Below are 22,498 nucleotides of genomic sequence, written 5' to 3'. Positions count from 1 at the left end.
GTGGATAAAAATCTAAGCCATTACAATTAGGTCTGTGTGGATGAATGCAGACAGACAGGAAGTAGCTTCATCTCTGGTCCAGCTTGGAAGGATGTAACTCAGCTGCTGCCCAGAGCCCAAATTATTACAGTGCTGATTTTGAGCTAATACGCCCTGCTAACGTGAGTGTGCAGAGCACAGGCTAGGTGAGTTACCCTGCCTGGATATACACGTCCTGCAAGTCTCATAAACGACTTCTGAATTTAGAACAAACAGGGAAGAAACAACCTGTCTGTTCACTCAGGCTGTAGCTAACACTAATGCATGCAGTATACTGAATGTGTTAAATTTTATCTACTGCAGAGGAAAAGCTGACGAGTTGCTAGACTGTGGGACCAACTGAAGGTCAGCTCTACAGAACAGAAAGGCTCTCACGGACTTTTGTGGGCTATGGCTCAGGTTGTGTCATATTTTGTGCACTTCCAAGCAAAAAGACATAGAGGATGATTTTAAACCCACCCCATATTTGAAAGGCACCTCTGTTTATATAGAACAGGACGATTATTTTAAAATTTCATAGCACAAATCCAGTTTAAGGCAGCAAGCAAAGAAATCTAACTGCTGTAACACTGAGACTTTCTGTATCTTCCAAAGCAGACAACTCCTAGGTCACTGGATTAATGCAGATTCAGAGGAAAGAAAAGCAGCAAATGTTTCACTACTCTAATCCCACTGAATCCCTTCTAAATCAGCACGTGGGCTTTGCTAAGTCATTCCTCCTCCATCAGAAGTACCTTTTCCTTTGCTAGATGCAGAAGGCTGCACTAGTCCGTCATAATATGCAAAAAGAGAGCCCAGGCTGCACAGACTGACAGGATCATGCTACAACATGGCATGCTTGCATCAAATGATATGCTACAAAATGGTACACAGACATGAAAAAAAAAAAGGTGTCAGCTACAACGCAAATATACACCACTTAAAGAACAAAATAGTGATACCTGTCATTAATGAAATTATTTTAAAACCTTTAGAACAGCTGGGCTGGTTATGTCAGAAAAAGAGAAATAGTACCACAAACACATGCTAAAGTAACAAAGAAGGGGGGAAAAGTGCAAATATATACCTGTTGGTGTGAAGGTAAAAGACGGGACTGAAAAATCAAAACAAAATACAAACTGGTTATTAAGCTGAAGAGAGAAAGGGAAACATACCACATTAGTATAAATCTAGTAGACAGCTGAACATAAAATAAGTGTATATAACTAACCTAGTAGTTCAGTCACATTGATATAGAAGTAAAATTAAATTTGCAATTCAGAAAGAGGCTTGCCTCTGTGGGTACTATTCTGAAAAAACAAGCTTGACATTCTATCGCGCTCCTGAGGGGACTGGACTGTGGTTTAGCCTTTCAAACACACCTCAGTTTGGTATATTAAGTTTTTCTGAAAATCCTAGCACAAATAATACTCCCACATCATTAATCATTTTAGAATGCAGAATAACAAATTCCTTAACAAAGCCTTATCAAGGTCCTATTGAATCTTATCTACAGTTCACTAAGTAAATGCTCATTACGCTGAACTAATAGGCACACTTAACTATTCAGTAAGGAAATAATAATAATATAAAGGAACAAAAAGAACTGCTGTTTTGCAGTCTCTGAATCAAGAATGGCACCAACTCTCACTGTAATAAAGGCACTAAATTCCACTGCAGCAATTAATTTTTGTTTTTATAGATAAGACTATTAAACAGAGTTATTATGTATCTTACTTTAAAAAATCACCAAAAAAGGTAAGAGATGTCCCTAAACTTAACACCTTTCTACCTTTCAACTCTTGGCTTTAAGAGGGAAAGGTTAACAACAGAACAATGACATTGCTTGACAATCTTCACTCTCACAGCTACTATAAATCCTCTCTGGATCAATAGGGTCAATCCAAATACAGAGCACAAGCCTCTGCTCTTCCTATTAGCACACACTCCCCCTCCTGTTGATAAGACATAGTTTTTCTGTCACTGACTGGGGCAGGAAAACGCTAACATTGCCCTTTTTGATCTAATGACAGCAAAGAGAGATGTAAGAGAAACAACAAAATATTCGTTAAAACTAGCCTTGAGACAGAATTTGATCAACAGATCTGGCACAGAAAGAAAGGTTCTGGCTAGGAGAACAACTGCTGAATCTAATTTTTACAATAACTCTGATGTTTGAGAGTAGTTCAGATTATCTTGTTCTTTTAATTTAGGATATGCTGTAGTTCCCTCCCACACCAACCCCCCACCCCCGTTTTACCAAGCCAATTTATTTCCAGGGATATGCCACTAAGCAAAAATCCAGAAAAACCACTGAGCATTTGCCCATTTCAGGCTTCATCTGTGCCACAGCTCTTTGTCTTGGGAATTCCATTGTATTTTCTTTGAGGTAGGCCTTTTCACACAGTCAAGTTTAATTTAGCTACATTCAAAAATATAGAAGCATAGTAACAAGCTTTCATTAAAATAGAAGGTACATTTAGAGCAGAGCTATTCAAGAGAGAATCAAGTGTCTCAAAATTAATTTGCAATCACAAGGATATGAAAAAATATCTTAAACTACTGTCTCATCACTCTTCTGTGAGCTAAATACTAAACCTAGTTTAGTTTCTTAAGGAACTGAAGAACAGATGAACAGAGGTTCAACTAAATGAAATCTTTATCACTTCCACACAAAAGAACAACTTAATTCCCAGAGCTTCTATTAATAAACTCTTCTGAGTGTTTAAGAGTGCTAGTACAGTATGTATGTGTGGGAGTAGAGAAGTATTTTAACAGATGTCAGGCCTGAAGCTAAATAGAAATAAATAAATGCAAGACTGGAAAAAGTTTGGGCTTGCAGTGATGACTTGATGCACTGCAGAGTGGCAAACTACTTTGCAATTTATATTTCACTAAAGATGGCTTTTTTTCTTGACAAATACTTAATAATAGAGATGCAGACTCTACTTTTCCGTATATTTTCATTAAAATCCCCACCAAATTACATACAAGATATTTTTACAGATATTGAAAAACACAGCTGTTTTGAACAATAGCTGATGTCATTAAAGTAACCATTTTTAAGGACAAATTGTATGTCTTTTGCTTAATCATAGGTACTGCTGAAAGCACAGTGATGTTAGTTTGATAGAACTGTAGAAAGGCAGTATGGCAGCATGCTATTAGTAAAACAAAACAGCGCAGGCCAATGCAGCAGTATGTCAGGGTCTGTCTTATCTAAGAAAGCCTAGCAGAACAAAATCAAAGCTGAAATTCATCCTTAATTTCTGCGGTTACAACTCTGCCACAACCACTGTGCCTGAAGCCTACTGCAAGCATTGATATTTTAATAGCACGGAGGACACCTAAATTCTGCAACACTCCAGAACAATGTCCACGTTTCCACTCAGTTGCTATTGTTAGCACTGCTTCTTTTTCATAGCAACACACTGCTACTGTTTAAAAACATGTGTTATATTTGCCTATCTGTCTGGCCCATCACACGTTCATTCTTGCAGTGACTGAAGAATGCGATCTCCTGACGCCTTCCATACATCTGTGTGCCTTTTAAGCCTAGGTCTATCTTCTGAATGCTAAGCAGTAAACATTCTCCCTCTATTCCTTCACGAGCAGGATCTCCCTTTTTATGAATCATTCCAGAATTTACAGTTCTTATTCTATAAGTAGCTATGAGACACTGCTTTGAGAGGTAATGAACTGCAGCTTATTAAATTCAGCTTTAACTTCAAGACTTAATCAAAAGATTATTGGATCAGGAGAAATCAAGTCTTTGTTCTGTAAGATCTTCTAGGTAGAGTTTTGTGTTTTGCTTGTCACAGCGTATACTGTAAAGCACTGCTTTCCCACAGACAACAGTGGGATATAAAAGGTATCAGTAACATGAAAATGAAGAGTGCTTTAAGTGAGTTCCACTGCTGCCATTCTAACTGAATGCAAGAACTGACAGCCCCCCCCGAATTCAGTCCCAACAAAAGTTCTTGCAATAGCATTTATGAGAGAGTCTTGGAAAGTGGTATTGACTGTTGTGCTTTTGCAAAAGGCCACTTCACCACATCCCCCTGGAACACAAGGAAATGCAAGTACACGCACCAAAAGCATTACTGTAATGTACACCACTGTTAGTATTCTTAGCAGCAAGCGAAGGACTGAACAGGAAGGACAATGAACTACCATCCACTCGGCTTCTTTTCAGATGGTACAGTGTCTGGCAGCCGGGAACATATTGGAAGGTCCCAGCCTTAAGAGAATCTTTACATTTCTCATTTGTAGGAATATCTTTACGAAAAGCTGGTCTGGGTATTTTGTTAAAGGCTTATGCTTTACAGCCAGGTTTAACATGTTAGTAAATATTGCTGCTTTCTGCATTAGCTCTTGATCCACATTTGCAGAAAGTATTGAAGTAATTTGATTCTTGCGTGGAATCTTAGAAGAACAAGAGACTGATGATATAGTAAATAGCCAGTACACAGGCATTCAGCAACTAGTGGACTGAAAAATATAATACGACACCTTTTCTGATACCAGCATAAGTACTAGTGAGTCCATTTCGCTTCTTCCTGTGGCGATATAACCAGATGCTGAAGACCATAAGGATAATCCAACAGGCTGCACCAATTCCAGCGATAAAGGCAGGCTGCTTTACTACGTCAGAAATCTGCTGGGCTAAGCTGACTTGATCTTCTGAAGACACAGGATTTCCATGAGAATCTGAAAAAAAAGACATCCGAAACGGCCACTGAATTTGAATAAGCAACTGTAAAAGGCAGCATGAAAAGAATTGACATAACTGGAGTCCAGTTTCTCAAGGTAAAATCCTTAAGACTGCTCTTCAAAATGTACTTTTTACAGGCCTAGATAGAATTGGTTTGGTTTTTGTACAGACGAGTACCTCCATCTTTGCTGACTTGGTTTACAAAACCCACTAAAATTAGGCGACCAAGTATACAGTTAGGCTTATAAATTTCAAACTTGGGACTCCTATTTTTATTTTGATTTTAGTAAAGCAACATTGGCTTTCAGAAAATTATTCATAAAATCAGAAAAAACACAGCAGGTAAAAGAAAGCTGAAGTATGAAACATGCGTAGTCTGTTCTTTGAGCTCTGCAAATGGGTAGAAGTTAGCTACCCAAACACCCGCTGTCATAACTGAAAAACACAGAATTGCAAATCCAGAGCACTTTCACATGAGGTTGGTATTGGGGGATACATTTTAATTTAGCAGTTTCTGAGAGATGACTTAAATCCTGTATTACACAGTCTACCATACTCTTTGTCATCTCTCACTTTGATCTCAATGAAAAAAAGTCTGAATATTTAAAAGAACATAAAGAAGTAAAAGTCAAAACCAACCTGTCCTGCCCTGATGTGGATGAAAAAGCTGAAGGATAACTAAAACACGAGATATGAATTGGTAAAAATATTCAAGCAGTGTCATTACTACTGAATGAGCAGCCATTTTCACAACCTGTTTTATCCTTAAATATCCCATGTCAAAATAAAGAACAACTATTTTTCCACACACTTTTTTTCCAATAGAAAAAGTACACGTACAAATCAGACTTTTCCAATCTTTCTGTACTGAATTTTTTGCAAGAACCTTCTAGGAATAGCAGTAAGAATATTCAGTCAGTGACCAATGCTTTCTAATTGAAATGAAGCAACTCAAAGACAAAATAATGCCTTCCAGACTTTTTTACCACTACAGCGAGCACTTACTGGAAATTTCATTACTGCACAGAGCGAGGGCAAGAATTCAAAACCCTTACTCAGAGCGGATATTGCTTTACACATTCCACAGCTTAATCTTTGAAATACTCATTTTTACTCTTCTGTAAAGCCAACAGTTAGTTGCTTTTTACTATGGGTATTGACACTAGATTCAGAATGACAGATTACTGTTTTAAGGAGAAAGGTGTTGTCATTAATTTAATTAATATAAACTATTTACTTAAAAACCAACACCTTTTCCCCATGAACTAAACAGTGAATAGATGTTAATTTTTTTTATGACATGTCATGCATTATTTCCCAATAAGGCTAAATAAAATGTAAGAAACTGCAATACAAAGAGGAAATGGAATCACAACAAATCATACAAATAACAACCCCCCTCTGGAAAAAATACCCTTTTGAATGGCAAACGGTTCAACTAGCAACAGGTTCTTCCAGTGAAGAACTCCAGATTTCAGTTTTTGTGACATCAAGGTCAAATACCTATTTTGTTGAGGAACCGCCACTGCCTTTGACCTTATTGGAAATTTTATTTCATATTTCAGATCCCTTTATCCTCTGTGATCTTAAGTGCACTGCCTAGTCTGAAAGTTCACCAGTCAGACTCATTCTTTTCTTACTAACACAACCTTTGTGTCTGCTGGGCGTATAGATTTCATGCCTATTTGTGCAAGGTTAGGATGGGTTGCTTCAGATTTTATGGAGACAGCAAAGTGAAGTTCCACACAAGTGGCCAGATGGGCTTAAATGTATAAAGTATACTGTGACAAATGAATTAAATCTGCCACTCTCTGTCTCTCATCTTTTGTCTCTTCACAGCTGAGGCCATATTAAGACATGAAAACTTGCATAATCAGTCTATTTTCACAACCAGTAAGCTGACTATTCCTATATTTTCAAACAGCTACACTACCTCGTATATCTTAAAAGAACAGAACAAAAGATTTCCAGAGAACCTATGGTCCTGAATAAATTAAGACTGATAAATATTTTTTCTCTAATCCTTTAAATATATCTATATATGGAAAACAATAAATCCAGGGGAAAAACTAATCCACAAACTTAAAAGCCAAATAATAATGTTTTTTTAAATACAATTCAGCCATACAGAAAGACAGTAATTTTATATATATAAATATTTTGCACAGCTCAGTCAACGCAAGTCTGAAAATTACAAAATACTGAAGAATCTCTTTGAACATTTATTGTTCTAATTTTTAATTAAGATTCATTTTATGGTATTATTTTGCTAGCCATTGCAAGCATTAGAAAAGCATAATAATGTCTTTGCTTTCAAGAAACTAAGCTTATGGCACATTGTACATGAGAGGAGTGTTACAGCCATTACATTAAATCAGCTGGTATATATTTACACACACGGTGAAGAGAAAAGCGCATGTGTGTCCATGTGCAGTCATATAAACAGCATCAAAGAAAAGAAGATGGAAGAGCTTTCAAGAGACCACGTTTGACCCATGTTCTGCTCCTCCTCTAATTCAAAAAACAGAAAGTAAGCCAATTATAAAAGCAAAGGGGGTGAAATTTAGTGAACCCCTCATTACTAAAAATTTCCAGGAACTTTATCCTGGAAGCCTCTTTGTGAGCTGGGGATCTACCCTCCTCATAATAGTCCTGTGAGACTCTTAATGATCAGTCAGGAAGAAAGCTCCTGAACTAAAGTAAAATACTTTTTCTTCATCCCAGTAAATTTCTGGAAGCTTTGACTGAGATGTAAATGGTTCATAATCAACATTCTTGTTCTTGCTTGCACTCCTCAGGGAGACATGCCAAAATAATAAGTGAACATAAACATTCTATGGCGAAGTGCATCTTACTGCCAGAGCAGCAGCCGTGGCACGTCTTTGAAAATGCCTCAGAGTTGTTCGAGCAGACTGATCCCACAACTCCCTAAAACCAGCATATTATCACAATGACTCATCCCTTCTTCCCCAAGATATGAGCCTTCTTTTTAATCACAGATAATGTTGCTATACCCTCCAGGACTCCCGTTCTTGGCAGGCCCCGGCTGCCCCGTGCCCGGGTCTGTGATGTCCGGAGGTAGAGCAGCGACTCTTTCACGGGCACCCCCTTGCCGTGGGGAAGGAGCTTGTGTGCCCTTGTGAGGTTGAGAGCTGTGCTGGTGGTGGCATGTGCCTCCGGTGGGGTCTCCCAGGCCAGACAGGTCTCAACTGAAGGGTCAGACAAAGTGTGTCCACGGGCAGGATGGGCTCACTAGCCTTTGGGCAGCCATCCTAGGAGAAGGACAACTCTGACTCCAAACCCGGGCAGATGGAGCTCGTTTAGCCTTGTAAGGCTCCATCATCTAAGAGAAGGACACTCTAACCAAACCTACGACCTGAGGACTTCGCTGTCACTGTCCAAGCTCGCTAGACCCTGGCAGATGAACCTCAGGTGTAAAGGGTGAGGCCAGTTCCGCGCACGCTGCGCCTCACCTAAAAAATCCACCGCGCAGCCCCGAAGGGTGCACTCATCGCTTGCAGTGAGCGTGGGAAAAACCGTTCCCAGATCTTCGTTCGCGAAGCCAAGCCATGATGACAATGATGATGATGAATGTTGCTATGGCTATTGCTCACAAGCTACCTGATTTGACTGTCTTGAAGCTCCAAGTTTCAAATGTTAATGAAAACTGATTAGATTTTACACTGAGAAGAACTGGAAACTTTAATTCTTTAATGTTAAATATTAATCTAAATAATAATAACATAAAACCTAACATTTAAGTTGTTAAATAAAAAAATACACAATTAAGATTGGAATGACAAAGATTCAAAAAAGACAGGAAATTCCAGGTTCACAGGTGTGCAAGCAACCCTAACTTTGCCCTGTACAACCTACGGAATGGTACTTTTCCATAGGCCTGTCTCATTTAGTACACAAAACGTACGAACAGGAAGTAGGAAAATCTACATTTTGTTGACATTGTAATTCTGAAAATTCAAAATAATTTGTTGCAATAACTCTCACCTTCCATACATCTTTTTTAACACCTTTTGTAACCAATGTCCTAAAGTCACATCATGACAAGAAAAAGAAAGTTACATCAAAATTCTATGATTTTTTCCTCCACAGCACAGTATTATAAGCACAATATAGTGAGCAGTGGCTAGCACTCATGAAACACTTTTTTTTACCCCTGAACTCCAAAACTTTTGCAGTCTTTCTTCATGTAAAATGCCAACTTCTCTTCTAAAACAAACACACAGAGCGTTTTCTAGCCATTGGAATTCCACAGAAAGCATTAAAAGGTCATTCAAAAGCCAAAAGGAAAATTCAGAAGCTCCAAGAGGAGGGCTTTAAGGAGACACACGAGTTTTCAGTTGATCTCATGATTTTAAACACTGAAAGGTGATTTCTGAATAATAAGCAAGTATATCATTGGCTTGTCCCTGGTGGCATGGGAAGTGTGCAGTACTGCAGCTCAGTGAGCTGCTTCATGTCAGCTGAGACACGGAAAATGAAAGAGCTTTGAGCTTACAATTTGCACCTGTCTTTGTAACAGGTTAAGCACGTGCACAAGGTCAGTTATCGCAGCTCAGTTGTTGCATGGGACTGTGATTGCACGCCTCAGCTCTCAGAGAATCCGACGTCTCCTGTCCTCCCCTCTTGTTCTGGAAGGCAGCCTCTGAAAGATGAAGCTTCCTCCTGTCACACACCTGGCTGAAACTCTGCCCAGGCATTTCTCGCACTTACAAACCTGGGAGCAACCTGCACAGCATGCAGGGTGCAAACATGAGGTCACTCTGCAAGACAGTAGGCTACACCGGGGAAAACCAACCTCTTCTTTGGATGTTCCAGAGCCTTTCACAACCTACTCTCAAGCATTATAAGGAGACAGATGTTTGATTTTAAAGAGAAGTTCTTTAAAAAAAAAAAAGGTGACTATCTAAATCACGTAGTATATCCTGTTTCCACACATGGAATTCTTAGTTTAAAAATAAAAAAAGAAATTAAGGATTGTACTCATTCAGATATCAAGAAAAGCTTTGCTGAAGGAATAGTTGAGATCAGTGACAGATGGAGGAACTTCAAGACGTCAGTGACAAACACAGTTCCTAGAGCATGCATGGGGAACCAGGACTCTTTCAAACCTTCTGAAAGTAGCATCCTTAGTCCCCTTTCCAACCTCTGTGGTGTCCCTTCCCTCTCTCTGTAAACTATTGCCAGTGAAAAGTGCCAACTGATGACATCAACAAATTGATTTTCTTTATTCAAAAGAGCTACCAGAAAACTCCAATGCCTGCTCCACCCCCATGCTGGGAGCTCATCCAAGAACGAAGAATGCAATTCCTTGTGGGGGCTGTAGGAGAACTTGTGGAGTTAGGTACAGTGCAGCCATTCTTCTGCCTTGATGACTTTAGGTTGATCTATGCTACTAAAGGGTACTCCTCTTAAATTTAAGTACTAATTTGCAGCAGCCTTCTGCAGCTGCTGAAAGGACTGCAGCACTATCTAGGTATTTGTTTGCATTGCTTCTTGTGGCATGGATCCCCACCAAGACTCCTCTCCAGGGCATCACCATGTAACAACCAAATTATGGGATTTTTACTGCAGAGCATGTAAATTTGGCCATGCCACTTTATTAGAAATAAGCAGTACAGACTATGAATGGAAACCCCAATCACAAGCAAATATATGGATCCTACCAGACTTGCACATTTGAACACACTCTGAGGTGTGTGATTGCTTCATGCTTTCTATGGTAAAGGTCAGGAACTCAGGAGCAGGCAAAAGTCTTACTGTGAGAGAGTCTCATTTGCTTCTTTTTCCACTTACCAAAGTGATTAAGTTCCATTTCCAAATTCACCTTCATTTAGTATTTGCTTATGATCAGATAAATGGAAACAAACAAAAAAGTGGTTCTGAAGTCTTTGGCTTTGAACATTACGGTTATTCCATTATTTTAAACACAGAAGCCTCACTGATTTGAATTTTTCAAAATATAAGCCTTACAAAAGAAACTTGACTTTGACTGGAAAGCTAGCTGTAGGAAAGAACAATCCAACAAATAACTGTGGGGTTTTGCACGTATTAATGAATATCATATAAGCTGTGTGTAATTTTGTTGTAAAATCTCTATTAATGCAACTGGGAATCATATGCTGGTATAAGTTAAATAAGTTAAAGATGACCTTCATTTTAATAGCCCAGGAAACGTACATGCCATTTTCCAGAGAATATATTAGTCGGTCGGTCTTGTTTTCACATGCATTAATTACGATTTTTAAATATAAAAAGTCAAATAACAAGTAAGATCTACTAATGATACAGACATAGACAGGACATAAGGTTCAGAGCAACATGCTGAGTTTGCTTTCACAATTACATACTCCATTTGTAAGGTATTTTGATACAGGCATACTGGTGAAGCAGTATATGACTATACCTAAAGCTACTTTAAATAATCTTCAGCTAACCAAAAGCAGAGCTGCATTTCTCCCAGACACACACAGCAGCAATGCCCCGATCTGCATTTATGACAGAGAGATGTTTGGTGTAAATGAAGTGAGGAGGTCAAGATTGTCATCAACCATCTATGTATCTCTTTTTCCTGTACTCAGGTTATTCACACACAGTTAATATTTATTGTGCCTAATTTTACCATGCTCTTGCTTTTTGCTTTAATAAACAAAGATAAAATCTGATTAAGATATAACTAAAGTGAGCCAACACTTAGTGATTCATACTCCTCTACATGTTTTAATAGTCTCAAAGATGAAAATTTGAAAAATCAATAACCAAAAGCACTGCGGAACTGGGAGACTAAAAACCTCTGTGCTGTTACGATCTCATCCTTAGAATGCAGTTCTAAGGCAAGTTTAAAACCAGAAACACCAAATCCTGCTATTCCAGAGATCAAATAACACTATCTATTTCACTTTTTTTCAAAGTACTTCTGGAGCCATAAAAGACAAAAGCAAACAAACAAAAAACATTGAAACCAGTAAGTAGGATTACTAGCAGGCTTACCTAATTGGATAAACTGGGGATCGCTTTTCACTCCAGGTCCTGCTCCAGTACTTGCTGCCACTTCCACACTATATCGAATACCAGGAACTAGGGAGGGGATGACTACAGAAAAGGTGGAACCATCTACCGTCTTGTTTATATGGTATCGACTTTCATTGCCAAGACACCAAACCTGCGGGGAAATAAGTGTGTGACATGTACAGATGTTCAAAATTCAGCAGCAAGAAATTTAGAATTTGTCACTACTCTTCACATCTGTAGTCATGGAGTGCTGTCTCAGGCACTGTATGAATACAGAAGAGATACTTCATGTTCCAAAGAGCAGCTCCAACCACTAAAATTATTTGATGGGTTTATCGTAATTCATCTAGAGTTCAACCACTGACATCAGTGCTAATAAAACTAAAAGCATTAGTAACACAGAACAAAAAAGGGGAGCAACATAGCCAAGAATCATTCACATAAACAACAAAGTAAGAGCATTCAGTTAAATGAATCTGCAATTCTTCTGTTCAGGAATCATTTCTCAAGAAAGGCTTTCTTCGCTCAAGTGCAAGGGCAAGTCTTTCACCACATGACATCACAAGAAAACTGATGTCATGCTGTTTTCTTTTTTTTTTTCTTTTTTCCGGAAATGGTAGCAAGAGGCAAGGATTGAGTAATATGCCATCTCCTCTTGAGAGACAACAGCATGATATCAGATCTCATTTTTTGGCTGAGATTAAGACACAGGTCTAATGACTTCCATTCACCACTTTATACATAACATCAGTGATACTAAATGATTGGGAGAAGCAATGTGATGAGATACTTTTATCTCTTTAGGCCTGCACCATTGATGTGGCAAATACTTTTAAGAGTATGGTTGAATTCCCAACTGCTATTAGAGGTGAAGAAGGAGCTAATCTAGATCTCCTAAAAAACTGATGAAGCTGTGTTGATTTCCTTCTCATTACCCTTCCACACACACATTGCTCTACAATGAAAATTTATCCAGAAAGTTAAATTAGTTCAACTGAGTACTTTACTTTACCTGTAAAGAAGCAAATGTTCCTGAGAACGGCAGCACTTCTGAACCTGTGCTGATTGTACGGGAGGGAAAATTCTCTTTTTGTCATATGTAGCTCCTAAAAGATTTAGTACCCAGATAGCTGCTCTTAATCCCTTATGCAGCAATGCTGCTGTAAAGATTGCCAGGAGAGTGAGCTAGAGCTTCACATACAGAACACTTGCTAGGGCACTTTCTGTAGAGCCCTTTACACCTGGACACTGGAAATTTTATTTCACTTATAGGACACTGTAAGACCCTTTTTCCTTCTCTGGATGCCAAGGATTGAAACAAGGCTAGTAGGACACTGCAAGCATCTGAAATGCACTTTAAGTTTCTTTGCAATAAAGCCCCACTGCAGCATAACTGGTGCTGCAGAGCAGGTCAGCACATGTGAAGAGAAGTCAGTCTCCTTTTTACATTCTCATACTAAGCAGAGACTTCTTCAGTCAGTAGTAGTATAATTATCAGTAATATTAGTAATATTGCTCTTAAATCATAAATGACTGTCCATGAATATACACTTATGTGAGAACTCAATAAAGTGAGGAACAAAAGATTTAAATGTACATTTTAACTTAGGATTAGTTTCACAATTAGACATTGTTACTGCCACTTTGTACAATGGTGTACGTGCAAACAATAAAAACAATTTATTAAGTACTTGTAACTATGCACTACTAAATTATAAAAATTTTGTCTTCTGAGGCACTCAAATACACGGAGAAATTTACAGAACAAGAGTGTTAGGTTAAACATCTGGTTATTCAGTACTTGCCAAACTATATTTGATTTTGTACCTAAACAGGCAAGTGAAAAGAACTTCTAGGATGTTATAAAGAAGAATTCAGATTACAGTAGACACTTAAGTGAAAAAAGAATTACTATAACAACTGAGAAAAGAATTAGTATAACAAGAGAATTCCTAACTTTATGCTAGAGAAGGAGGGAACTTCTGCTGTGATTTGAATTTATGGCTTTTTGTGTGTGCTAGTGACACTTCTTCAATTCAGATGGTATCCTCCTTATTTATTTCATCCTTTAATTGAAGCACACTCTTGCCTTAGACCCAAGTTGCTGAGAAAACAGAATTCCCTCACATATGCACACTTTTTTTCCAGGGAGAAAACATATCAGATAGAAAAACAAAGAGGAAAGAAAACAGAGAAAATTTTACAAGATTTCTATATTTTTTTCTTGTTATTAGTTCTGAATCTTAAATCATTTAAATCACTGCACTTATTTACATTTTAGACAAAAATATTAATTACATACAGCAACTTAATTAGCAATTACTAATATGTTCATTGTATCTGTTTTCTGTCCATGGTGAAAAGCACAAAGGAAAAGAATGGCATCCACCCAATAAATGTATATTTGAAATGTGCCAGTGTCCCATCTACTGCTATACAAGCACTACAAGACAAGCTCCTAGAGCTGACAGCCTATTACCTCTGAATGCTAGGAGGTACATTAGGTATTATAACCACCCAGAAATGTGAATTTCCTGAATTTTATTGTTTACAACCTTAACATTACTCTGATGCAGTTTCTTGATGGAAATAATTCCGACTCTTCAGCTCAAGGCCTGTCTTCAGTTAAAATAACTTCGCAAGTATCTTTTTACCAATTACATTATGTATCTAAAACTAAGCCATAAACTGATTATTTTTACCAGTTGACCAGGTTCTGAAAGGCATTTTATTATTCTAAACTGGCCATGAAGCTTAGCGATCTTGCTTCCCTTTCCCATTTCTACTGAGGTCTAAAAAAAAAAAACCAAACAAAAAGCAGAATGAGTTTTGATGGCTAGGAATATGTCACAGCACAGTGTTTTACCCTGAGAAGTAGCCAAGACATTCTCATTTGAAAAACTTTCTCAATAAGGCACATTTGCAGGAGACTGAAAGCAAAGATCCTGCCTCTCTGTGGCTATAAAGCTTATTTGATATCCACAACTAGTCATATAAAAGGTCTGTAGCTTGCTTAGGAAAAATAAGCTTCATTTACTTTGCTCTGTAAATTATTGCAAAATAATTTGAACTGCAAATAAATACAGTGTATGTTGCTGAATGAACATAAAATAATATTTTATAATGTACTTACTATTTGTTAAAAATTAAATAGCATAAGAGCTGTTTTGTGTGTGTAAGAACAGAAAATTTTCTATACTTTACATAAATTTATTATTATACATGCACATTCTTTATTTGCAAGTTTTCCATTTGTTTTAACTACCCAGTTATGCATAATTTACTCAGATCTTAGCACTGTTAATTATTATCCCTGAGCTTTTCAACTCATTAAGCCTGTTTATATTTACTACCTCGGCCAACGTCTCTGAGTCACAACATGGTTCTCAAACAGGTATGGTTCCCTCTCTACTTGTTTGCACATTTCTCAAGTTTTAATTAGGAGTGTTGACCCTTGGCTTTGATTTATGAAGGCTGTTTTAATTGCCTTTGACCGTCTAGACAGAATTACGAAGCACGGAGTTTGAGTCAGAGATTTTCGATGTCATTTGCCCGGATTAACCAGTAGATGGCGCCAGGCATCCGTGAACAACCTAACCTCTCACTACTGGTCAGCGCACCCCCTCTGCCAGGGGACCAAGGCATGCCACCGGTACCTTATATTCTTGAACCATCCCGTTCTGGTTGTCCTCAGGGGGCGGCTGCCAGGTGACCACAATTGCCGTCCCGTTCCCATCGTTCTTAGTTACTGAAACACTCTGAGGTGGCGCACTGGGAGCTGTTTGTTTGGAAAGAAGGATAGCAACAGTTAAGCTTGTCACATGCAGAAGTGAGCTTTAAGAGGAAGGTGGTTTTGGGGCAATTTTTTATGTGTCACACTTCATTGAGAGCAGTTCTTGCTCACAAAATAAACTGATTCAGAAGGAAAGTGGTGTGAACCTACAACCAGGCTCCTGAGTTCTGCTGCAGTTTCACTGTGCAGGATGGAAAAAGTCACACTGGTCGTAATACTCTCCAAACTCAGATACCTTTACCTGAATGTCACAGTCCTGACACTGAATTCCTCACTTGTCTCAAATCATCTCACTCAGGATCAACAGTTTAGAAAAATGAGGTCTATAAATCAACCCCAGCAGAATACTAAATCTCAGTTCCCCAAGTGTGTAAATAATGAGTAATACAAAACATTAAAATTAGGACAGAACACGTTAATATTAACTCCTTTATAATAATAATAATTAATGGTTTGCATTTTAAATAGTCTTTCTAAAAACCGGATGCTTAGCTGATGCTTAGGATGAATGCAGCTAAACACAGCTCTTGAACCACTTGCAGCAATAGACCAGAGCTACATGGAATTTATACTAGGGAGGGAAGCAGGAAAGGGAAGGGGGAAAAGGGAAGGGCTGCAGATCCCAAGAGAGGCACCAAAATCCCTATTCAGAGGCACTGGCCATCTTGCACACTCATTATGCCTGAGCAGCAACAAAAGAGCTTCATGAACCTTCTCTTTTTAGCACATGTATGAGACAGTAATATGTAATTTAGTCCACTGTATCTGTTGCCCTTGCTCGTCTTTTCATTTTGTCTTACTGATTGATCCAGATATAAAAGCCTTCAAAAAATGTGGTTTCCATTCCTTCAGCTATGGCACTTTGAAGATTTCTGTGGTGCCTGCTATCTACTCAAGATAGTGATTAGCAAGTGCTTGAATCTGACAGAAGTCACTTGTGCCCAGACCATGAACTCAGCAGGGAGGAGTGCACACTGCAGTGAAGATAAAAAGCACATTTCCCATTGTGTGTTGGGAGGGGATTCTTGCACATCCTTCTCTCTCTGTCTCTCACTCGTGGTTCTGAATATTTACTTCTGTGTCACCAAACAATTCACATAATGATCAGTCCAACCCAGCCTCCTCTGCCGCAGAGTGCTGTTCTCAAGCAGCGTGCACTTCAAACAAAATCAAATAATGAACATATCAGAGGAAAGCAGGCCAGACTACTACTTCAAAAAGAAAAGATGAAGGCAGTCTGGCTCCTACTTGCCTTCTTCCAGGGTCTTTGCAAATTTCACTTCGCTATCTGCTCCCTGAAACTCATTAAAAAACGGGCGGGCCTTGATTTCGTAGTTTACACCTTTCTTCAGCTCAGGAATGATAACGCTGTTTTTGGTTGGAGTCCTCACTTCAAAGATTAACCACTCTGACTCTCCATAGGATGCTGGCGTAGGCCGGTATAGGATTTTATATCCTTGAATATACTGGGATTGCTGGTCCACCTGGCAAAACAGCAGAACATACAACAACCACCTTTAACAAATATGGACCAGGAATGACGTCTCTGCCATGCATACGCGGTCCTCGGACTCGCCATTCATTGTATTCGAAGCAAACAACACTGTTGAGGCAGATACTCCCTGCACCGCAGCAAGTTACAGGCGTGATTCACAGGTGTATTAATCTGTTTGATGCCGGTAGAACTGTGCTGGTTTCTGTGGATTTATGAAGGCATTAAAGGGGGGTAACAGAGTTGTGTAATATCCCCCAGCTCCGTGAAATGAACAGCCTCTGCATCTGCGGAGCCATGGAGCTCAGCACAGGCCAGACTTCTGCCCACCCAAATCTGCCTGACAGAGCAGGGGGCACACGGGGAAAGCCGGGAGGGCGAGGCCAGGGGGTCTACAGCTCCACAGCTCAGGGTGGTGAATACAGAAATCAAATAGAGAGCGTGCCAGCTCCCCTGAGGTGTGGAAGCCTCCTGAAAGCAATGAAACGAGCACCACTTCCTGCCTGCTTCCTTCTGGAGAAAGTGAATGGAAGGGGCAGCCAGCTGGCATTCGCTCCATCGCTGTGATTAGGCTGGGCTCTGTCAGAGGGCAGATTTGTTCAAGCACTTCCTCCATGTCCACCCACTCAGTGGGAGGCTCCTCTGCTGGAGGGAAAACGGCTGGTTTGAGAGGACTCTGAAGAGGTTTGTACAACTCAGTATGGTGTCACATATGTCCGTCTGGAAAAGCAGATCAAAATGATACTCAGTAATCCTGAGGGATTTTTAGACTGAGATAATTTTATATCACATGTACGGAGAAAGAGACCTTAATGTAAAACAAGGGTGGGACTCAGTGTCTTTGGATATAGCTGAAAGTGATCTCTCGTGGAATATTCACTATCTTTTAACTACCAGTTTCAATTTCTCATAAATAGTTAAGTCCTGTAACAACAACATTTTTCTAAAAATTGTATCAGATTTTCCCTATTTTCAAAACTCTCATGCAGTAATACAATGAAACTGTTTGCTTACAATTTTACTCTAAAAAGCAACACATTTCATTTTTAATAATCACATGAAGAATGTGTATGTTAGCTGAAACTGAGGTAATGCTTGCTTTTGAAATTGCAGAGAAGCCACAGGCCACCCAAGAGACTGAAAAAACTGCCTGTCTGGAAAAGGTTGTTCTGGAAGTAAAGGTCAAATGAAACCGTGCTAGGAACCTCAAAGATGGTTTAACATTATTAGTTGAAACAGGAGGTTGCTTGCTGCAGGTGGCCATGCTGCAGGTGACAGTGTAATTACCATGCAACACAGCAGCTATTATTTATACTCTTGCAGCACTGAGGAGCCCTGGTCATGGACCAGGACTCCACAGGCTAGGGCTCTTCTACAAAATCAAATTGCCTTTTGTTCCTGTTCAAAATGTTCTGCCATGGCACAGCAGGATCTACACCCTGCACTCTCCTACATCGTCCCTTCGCATATTTTGCTACATTCATATGGGAGCCCTAAAAAGACCTCAAAGCTCGCTTCCTTTGGATATATTCCTGCACCTGGTAAAATTATGTCCCATTTTTTTCCTTCATTCTGCATTCTATTTTAAAACTGTTCTTCTTTGAATTACATTTTCTTATTTCATTTCTTGGTACTTGCATTTTGTTCTTCCTCTTCATTCCTACCTTTTGAGTGCCAAGCGTCTCCCACAGTAAGCCTTTTCTAATCCTTTCTCTCACCGAGACCTCAGATTTGTAAGCCTACTTCAATCTTTTTCACGTATGTTCCCATTTCCCTTGCTTCAGGACTCCTACAGTATTTTTTCCTCACTCTCTCACTTCCTCTGCTATATCCTCCACAAGGCCAGCTTCCTGCTTCCTCCCGCCAGAGGAACATCAACACAACATCTGAAAACCATTTGCTTCTTTTCATCTCTTCTCCCTGTATTGTGCTTACTCACAGCACCATGGGGAAAGGACGGGTTAAGGTGAGGCCATATGCATTTAGGTGTGTTTCTCAGTTTGCACACAGGTGGGAGGTAACACTTTCAAACAGGATTACGCACCGGCAACTGACAGACAGGGAAGAGCCCATGTTATTTCATTAAGGGACTGATACACTTGCTACTGAAAGTAGTGCAAAAGCTTCAAATTATAAGACTTAAGGTGGCTTTGGTCAGTTTTTTAGCTTCCAGAGGAGGATTCTGAAACTCTCACCATACTGTAAACAGCACTCTACTTAGACATAAAATGGTGAAAATGGGACAAAATCTCATGAAGTAGGAAAGCAAAGTCTGAGTAGCACTCATTCCACAGAAAAACATGTGCAAGTATGCAAACTATACAGCTTCTTAAAGTGTCACTCCACGGCAGTCAAATGGTACAACTCAACAGTATATATAACCACCTCTATGATACTAGATTTATACTTACAGTCCAATGAACTTCAATTGAGGAGGAAGAAAGGATAGTAGGGTTGTGCAGATGTAGTACCACATCACCTAGTTCTCTCTGGACCTGCTTGTGATCCACACCTTGACTTGTTGGTGGAACATCTGTAATAATTTTACATTCTATTCTTACAAGTATATAAGGTTGTTAAAATGAGCACATGTAAATACAAATGAATATATCATAAAGTATATGATGCTACCACTAATTAAGTTTACCCTAAGTACTTCCCTATTATGTAAGAAAAAGCTACATGAAATATTCTCCCAAGCAAATCACCAATGCTTAGGTAGTACCAAACCAATGCACTACATTCCTGTGAACAGAAAGAAGCAGGAGGGAAATGCTGCGTAAAAAGAAAAACCACACTCAGGGATGTCTTTGGTAAATGACTGCAGCAGCATCTCTTTATTCTTTCCTGCTGGGAGAGAAAACGTTCTATTATTACCCACTGCAAATTCCGTGAGACCAGGAGACCTATAAAGAATGGCAAAAGCAGAAGCTGTACCTTCAGGTAAGTTCATGGGCAAACCTACTGTTCTTAATTACAAAACAAACGTAACAACTGAAGAAAAGAAAAATGAGTTGTGTGCTTGCAGTTGTCTAACAGTAAGTGACTTCTGTAAACAAGAGGCAGAGCACAGCTGAGTGCTGTCTGGCTCTTCTGACATTTGCTCTATCTTATAGTTAAAACAATTGTTCATACGCATGAAAGGACAGATTCCTCTCAAAATACGCAATGGTTCAATGGAAACACATATTTTCTGCATCCAGAGCCTTTGAAAAACATATATAACTGAAACGGAATAACTGTCAGACATACATAAAATTTATAGGTCAATCTCTAATAGGTTGTCTAAAATATACACGTACTATAGAAAGCAGAGTAACATAGTTTCTGTATTGATTTCATATATACCTCTTTGATCATGTCATTTTAAACAAATACCACGCTGACTATGGCTAAAAATCACAGATAGCAAAAATCATGAAAAGTAGAGTGGTTTTCCCCTTTTTTTTTGGTGTTTGTTTTTATTAATCTAGTTCCAGATACAGAGTAATGAATTACATAAACTTCACTCCATCCTATACAGCCCTGCCTGACCTATTACAGTGACAAAGCAAGGTCAGGACAAGGGTTCTGTTCTCTGAAGACCTTGGAAATTTCTGTACAAGTCTGCTTACAAGAAGTGCCAAAGAGAGAGTACACAGAACTGCATATATATTTATGTACAATTACAACTACTGTAATAAGTTACTGTAAGTGAAAAGCTGAAGTTTGGATAGCACAGTTGATGCTGATATAGAAGATGATGTTGCAAGTGCAACAGTTGTAAAGCATGTTTTTTGCATGGTAGTCATAGTCTCAGTTTACCAGCTTTTGGTCTTGTCTAAATAATAATAAAACCATTGTAAAACTGCATTAGGACAAGGCATTAGGACAAGCAACATTCCAGAAATATAGTTCCCATTTGGGAATACAAAGCCTATGTCACTTTGACCTTTTATCACATAGTTTCCTCAACATATTTAGAAGAAGATGGGGTTTCTTTAAAGTTAAAGAGCAAACTGAGGTTAGTGTGCAGTCAGTGGGTGACAAATCTGCATTCTTAGCAAAGGAACACTGATAAGAACAAAACCAAAAAAACCCCACCGAGTCATTGCAGTACCCACATATAGCATGTTCCACCAAACAATCCATTTGTCAGAGTACTTTCCTCCCCAGAAAGTCTGAAAGCATTCAAGATAGAAGCTTCTGTTTGGAGAGTTGCCTAAATACCACCCTGCCTAGAATGTAACAGGCAAATCAGTGGAATAATTAGTTCTATCTTTGCTACTCATAGAAGATGAGTCATTAACAATATGAATCAATAGGCCTAGCCATTTATTTGCACATCTGTGCTATACAACAATATGTGTTTTATTGTTTCTGCTCCAAGCTTCCAAGACAGGGACTGTAATTGAGAACACCTAAGCATGTTGCTGTTAATGTTGGTAAAGTGTAAAGATGAAGGTAGGTTAGGTTCCTGGTCTGGACCTGCATTTAGGACAAGACTGTACCACCCTCTAGACAAAACTGAACTGGGAAATATTTGAAGTTACTTAACTAGCCCACAACTTCGAAAAAACTGAAATGGTATTGAAAGAAGAATGGAACTGCTTTAAAAAAATTCACATGATTATATTTCTTATTATTGATGAACATTTCATGTATTGGTTGTTGTTTTCCCTCAGGGTTTGTTTGGTTCTCAGGTCTTCAGTTCTACTAGATGCCCAGAGGACAGCAAAGCTTTTCCATGCCATTACAAACCATTCAGTTCTGTTGAGTGAACAGAACACTGTCTTGTACATTGTTCATCAGAGTAAGGTTAGTGATTGGTTCATCTCAGACGTTCAGACCCAATACCTCATCTTACCTCCAGGAATTAAGTTAAAGTGCACAAAACGCAGACTCATGCAGAACACAGACAGGATGCCTGCACAATAACATGTGTTACCCTATTCCCAGGAATATCGAAATTGCTAAAAGGTGACTCTACCTCTCCTTGGTTACAGAGTCAGGAACCTGTGCAATCCCTCTTTTCCATGTGGCCATGACTCTGCTGTCCGTATATATCCATTGAAATTGTCACCCATCAGGAGAAATGCACAATAACAAAGGACAGCAATGTGAAAATGTTCACTCCACAGGGTAGAGGAGAAAGACTCGCTTTCAGCTCAACCTCAGGAAAAATGAAAAGTCACCAAAGGAAAATACTTTGTTTCATTTAAGGAACATGCATTCAAAACCAAACATGTATTTAATTATGCAGACAAAAAACCAGACAGACACTCTTAGTAAGCCAATGGGTTGATGCCTCAAGTAGGAAAAGAAAAAAAAAAAAAAAACCAAACAAAACCCCCCCCAAAAAAACCAGATTACCTCTGTGATTTTTGATTTTTTCTCAAAAAATAGTATGTCCAGTTTTTCCCTTCTTAAGAATCTTAAGTATTTTTACTGGAAAAATGTAGGCTGCAAAGTT

General features: G+C 38.9%; 1 protein-coding gene across 1 annotated transcript in view; it reads right to left on the bottom strand.

The window, feature by feature from the left end:
- Nucleotides 1–22,498, bottom strand: part of ROBO1 (roundabout, axon guidance receptor, homolog 1 (Drosophila)) — a gene marked incomplete at its 5' end in the record, with an annotated part of 114,032 nt that overhangs the window by 33,558 nt on the left and 57,976 nt on the right. The window contains 6 exons of the mRNA XM_010135390.1: nt 1,106–1,132; nt 4,531–4,728; nt 11,741–11,912; nt 15,418–15,539; nt 16,807–17,038; nt 19,458–19,579. Of these exons, the coding sequence (XP_010133692.1) occupies nt 1,106–1,132; nt 4,531–4,728; nt 11,741–11,912; nt 15,418–15,539; nt 16,807–17,038; nt 19,458–19,579 (873 nt within the window). The remainder of the gene's footprint in view (nt 1–1,105; nt 1,133–4,530; nt 4,729–11,740; nt 11,913–15,417; nt 15,540–16,806; nt 17,039–19,457; nt 19,580–22,498) is intronic.

Source organism: Buceros rhinoceros, unplaced genomic scaffold, assembly GCF_000710305.1.
Source record: "Buceros rhinoceros silvestris isolate BGI_N320 unplaced genomic scaffold, ASM71030v1 scaffold1414, whole genome shotgun sequence".
Lineage (NCBI taxonomy): Eukaryota > Metazoa > Chordata > Aves > Bucerotiformes > Bucerotidae > Buceros > Buceros rhinoceros.
This window is presented reverse-complemented; position numbering and strand designations above follow the sequence as displayed.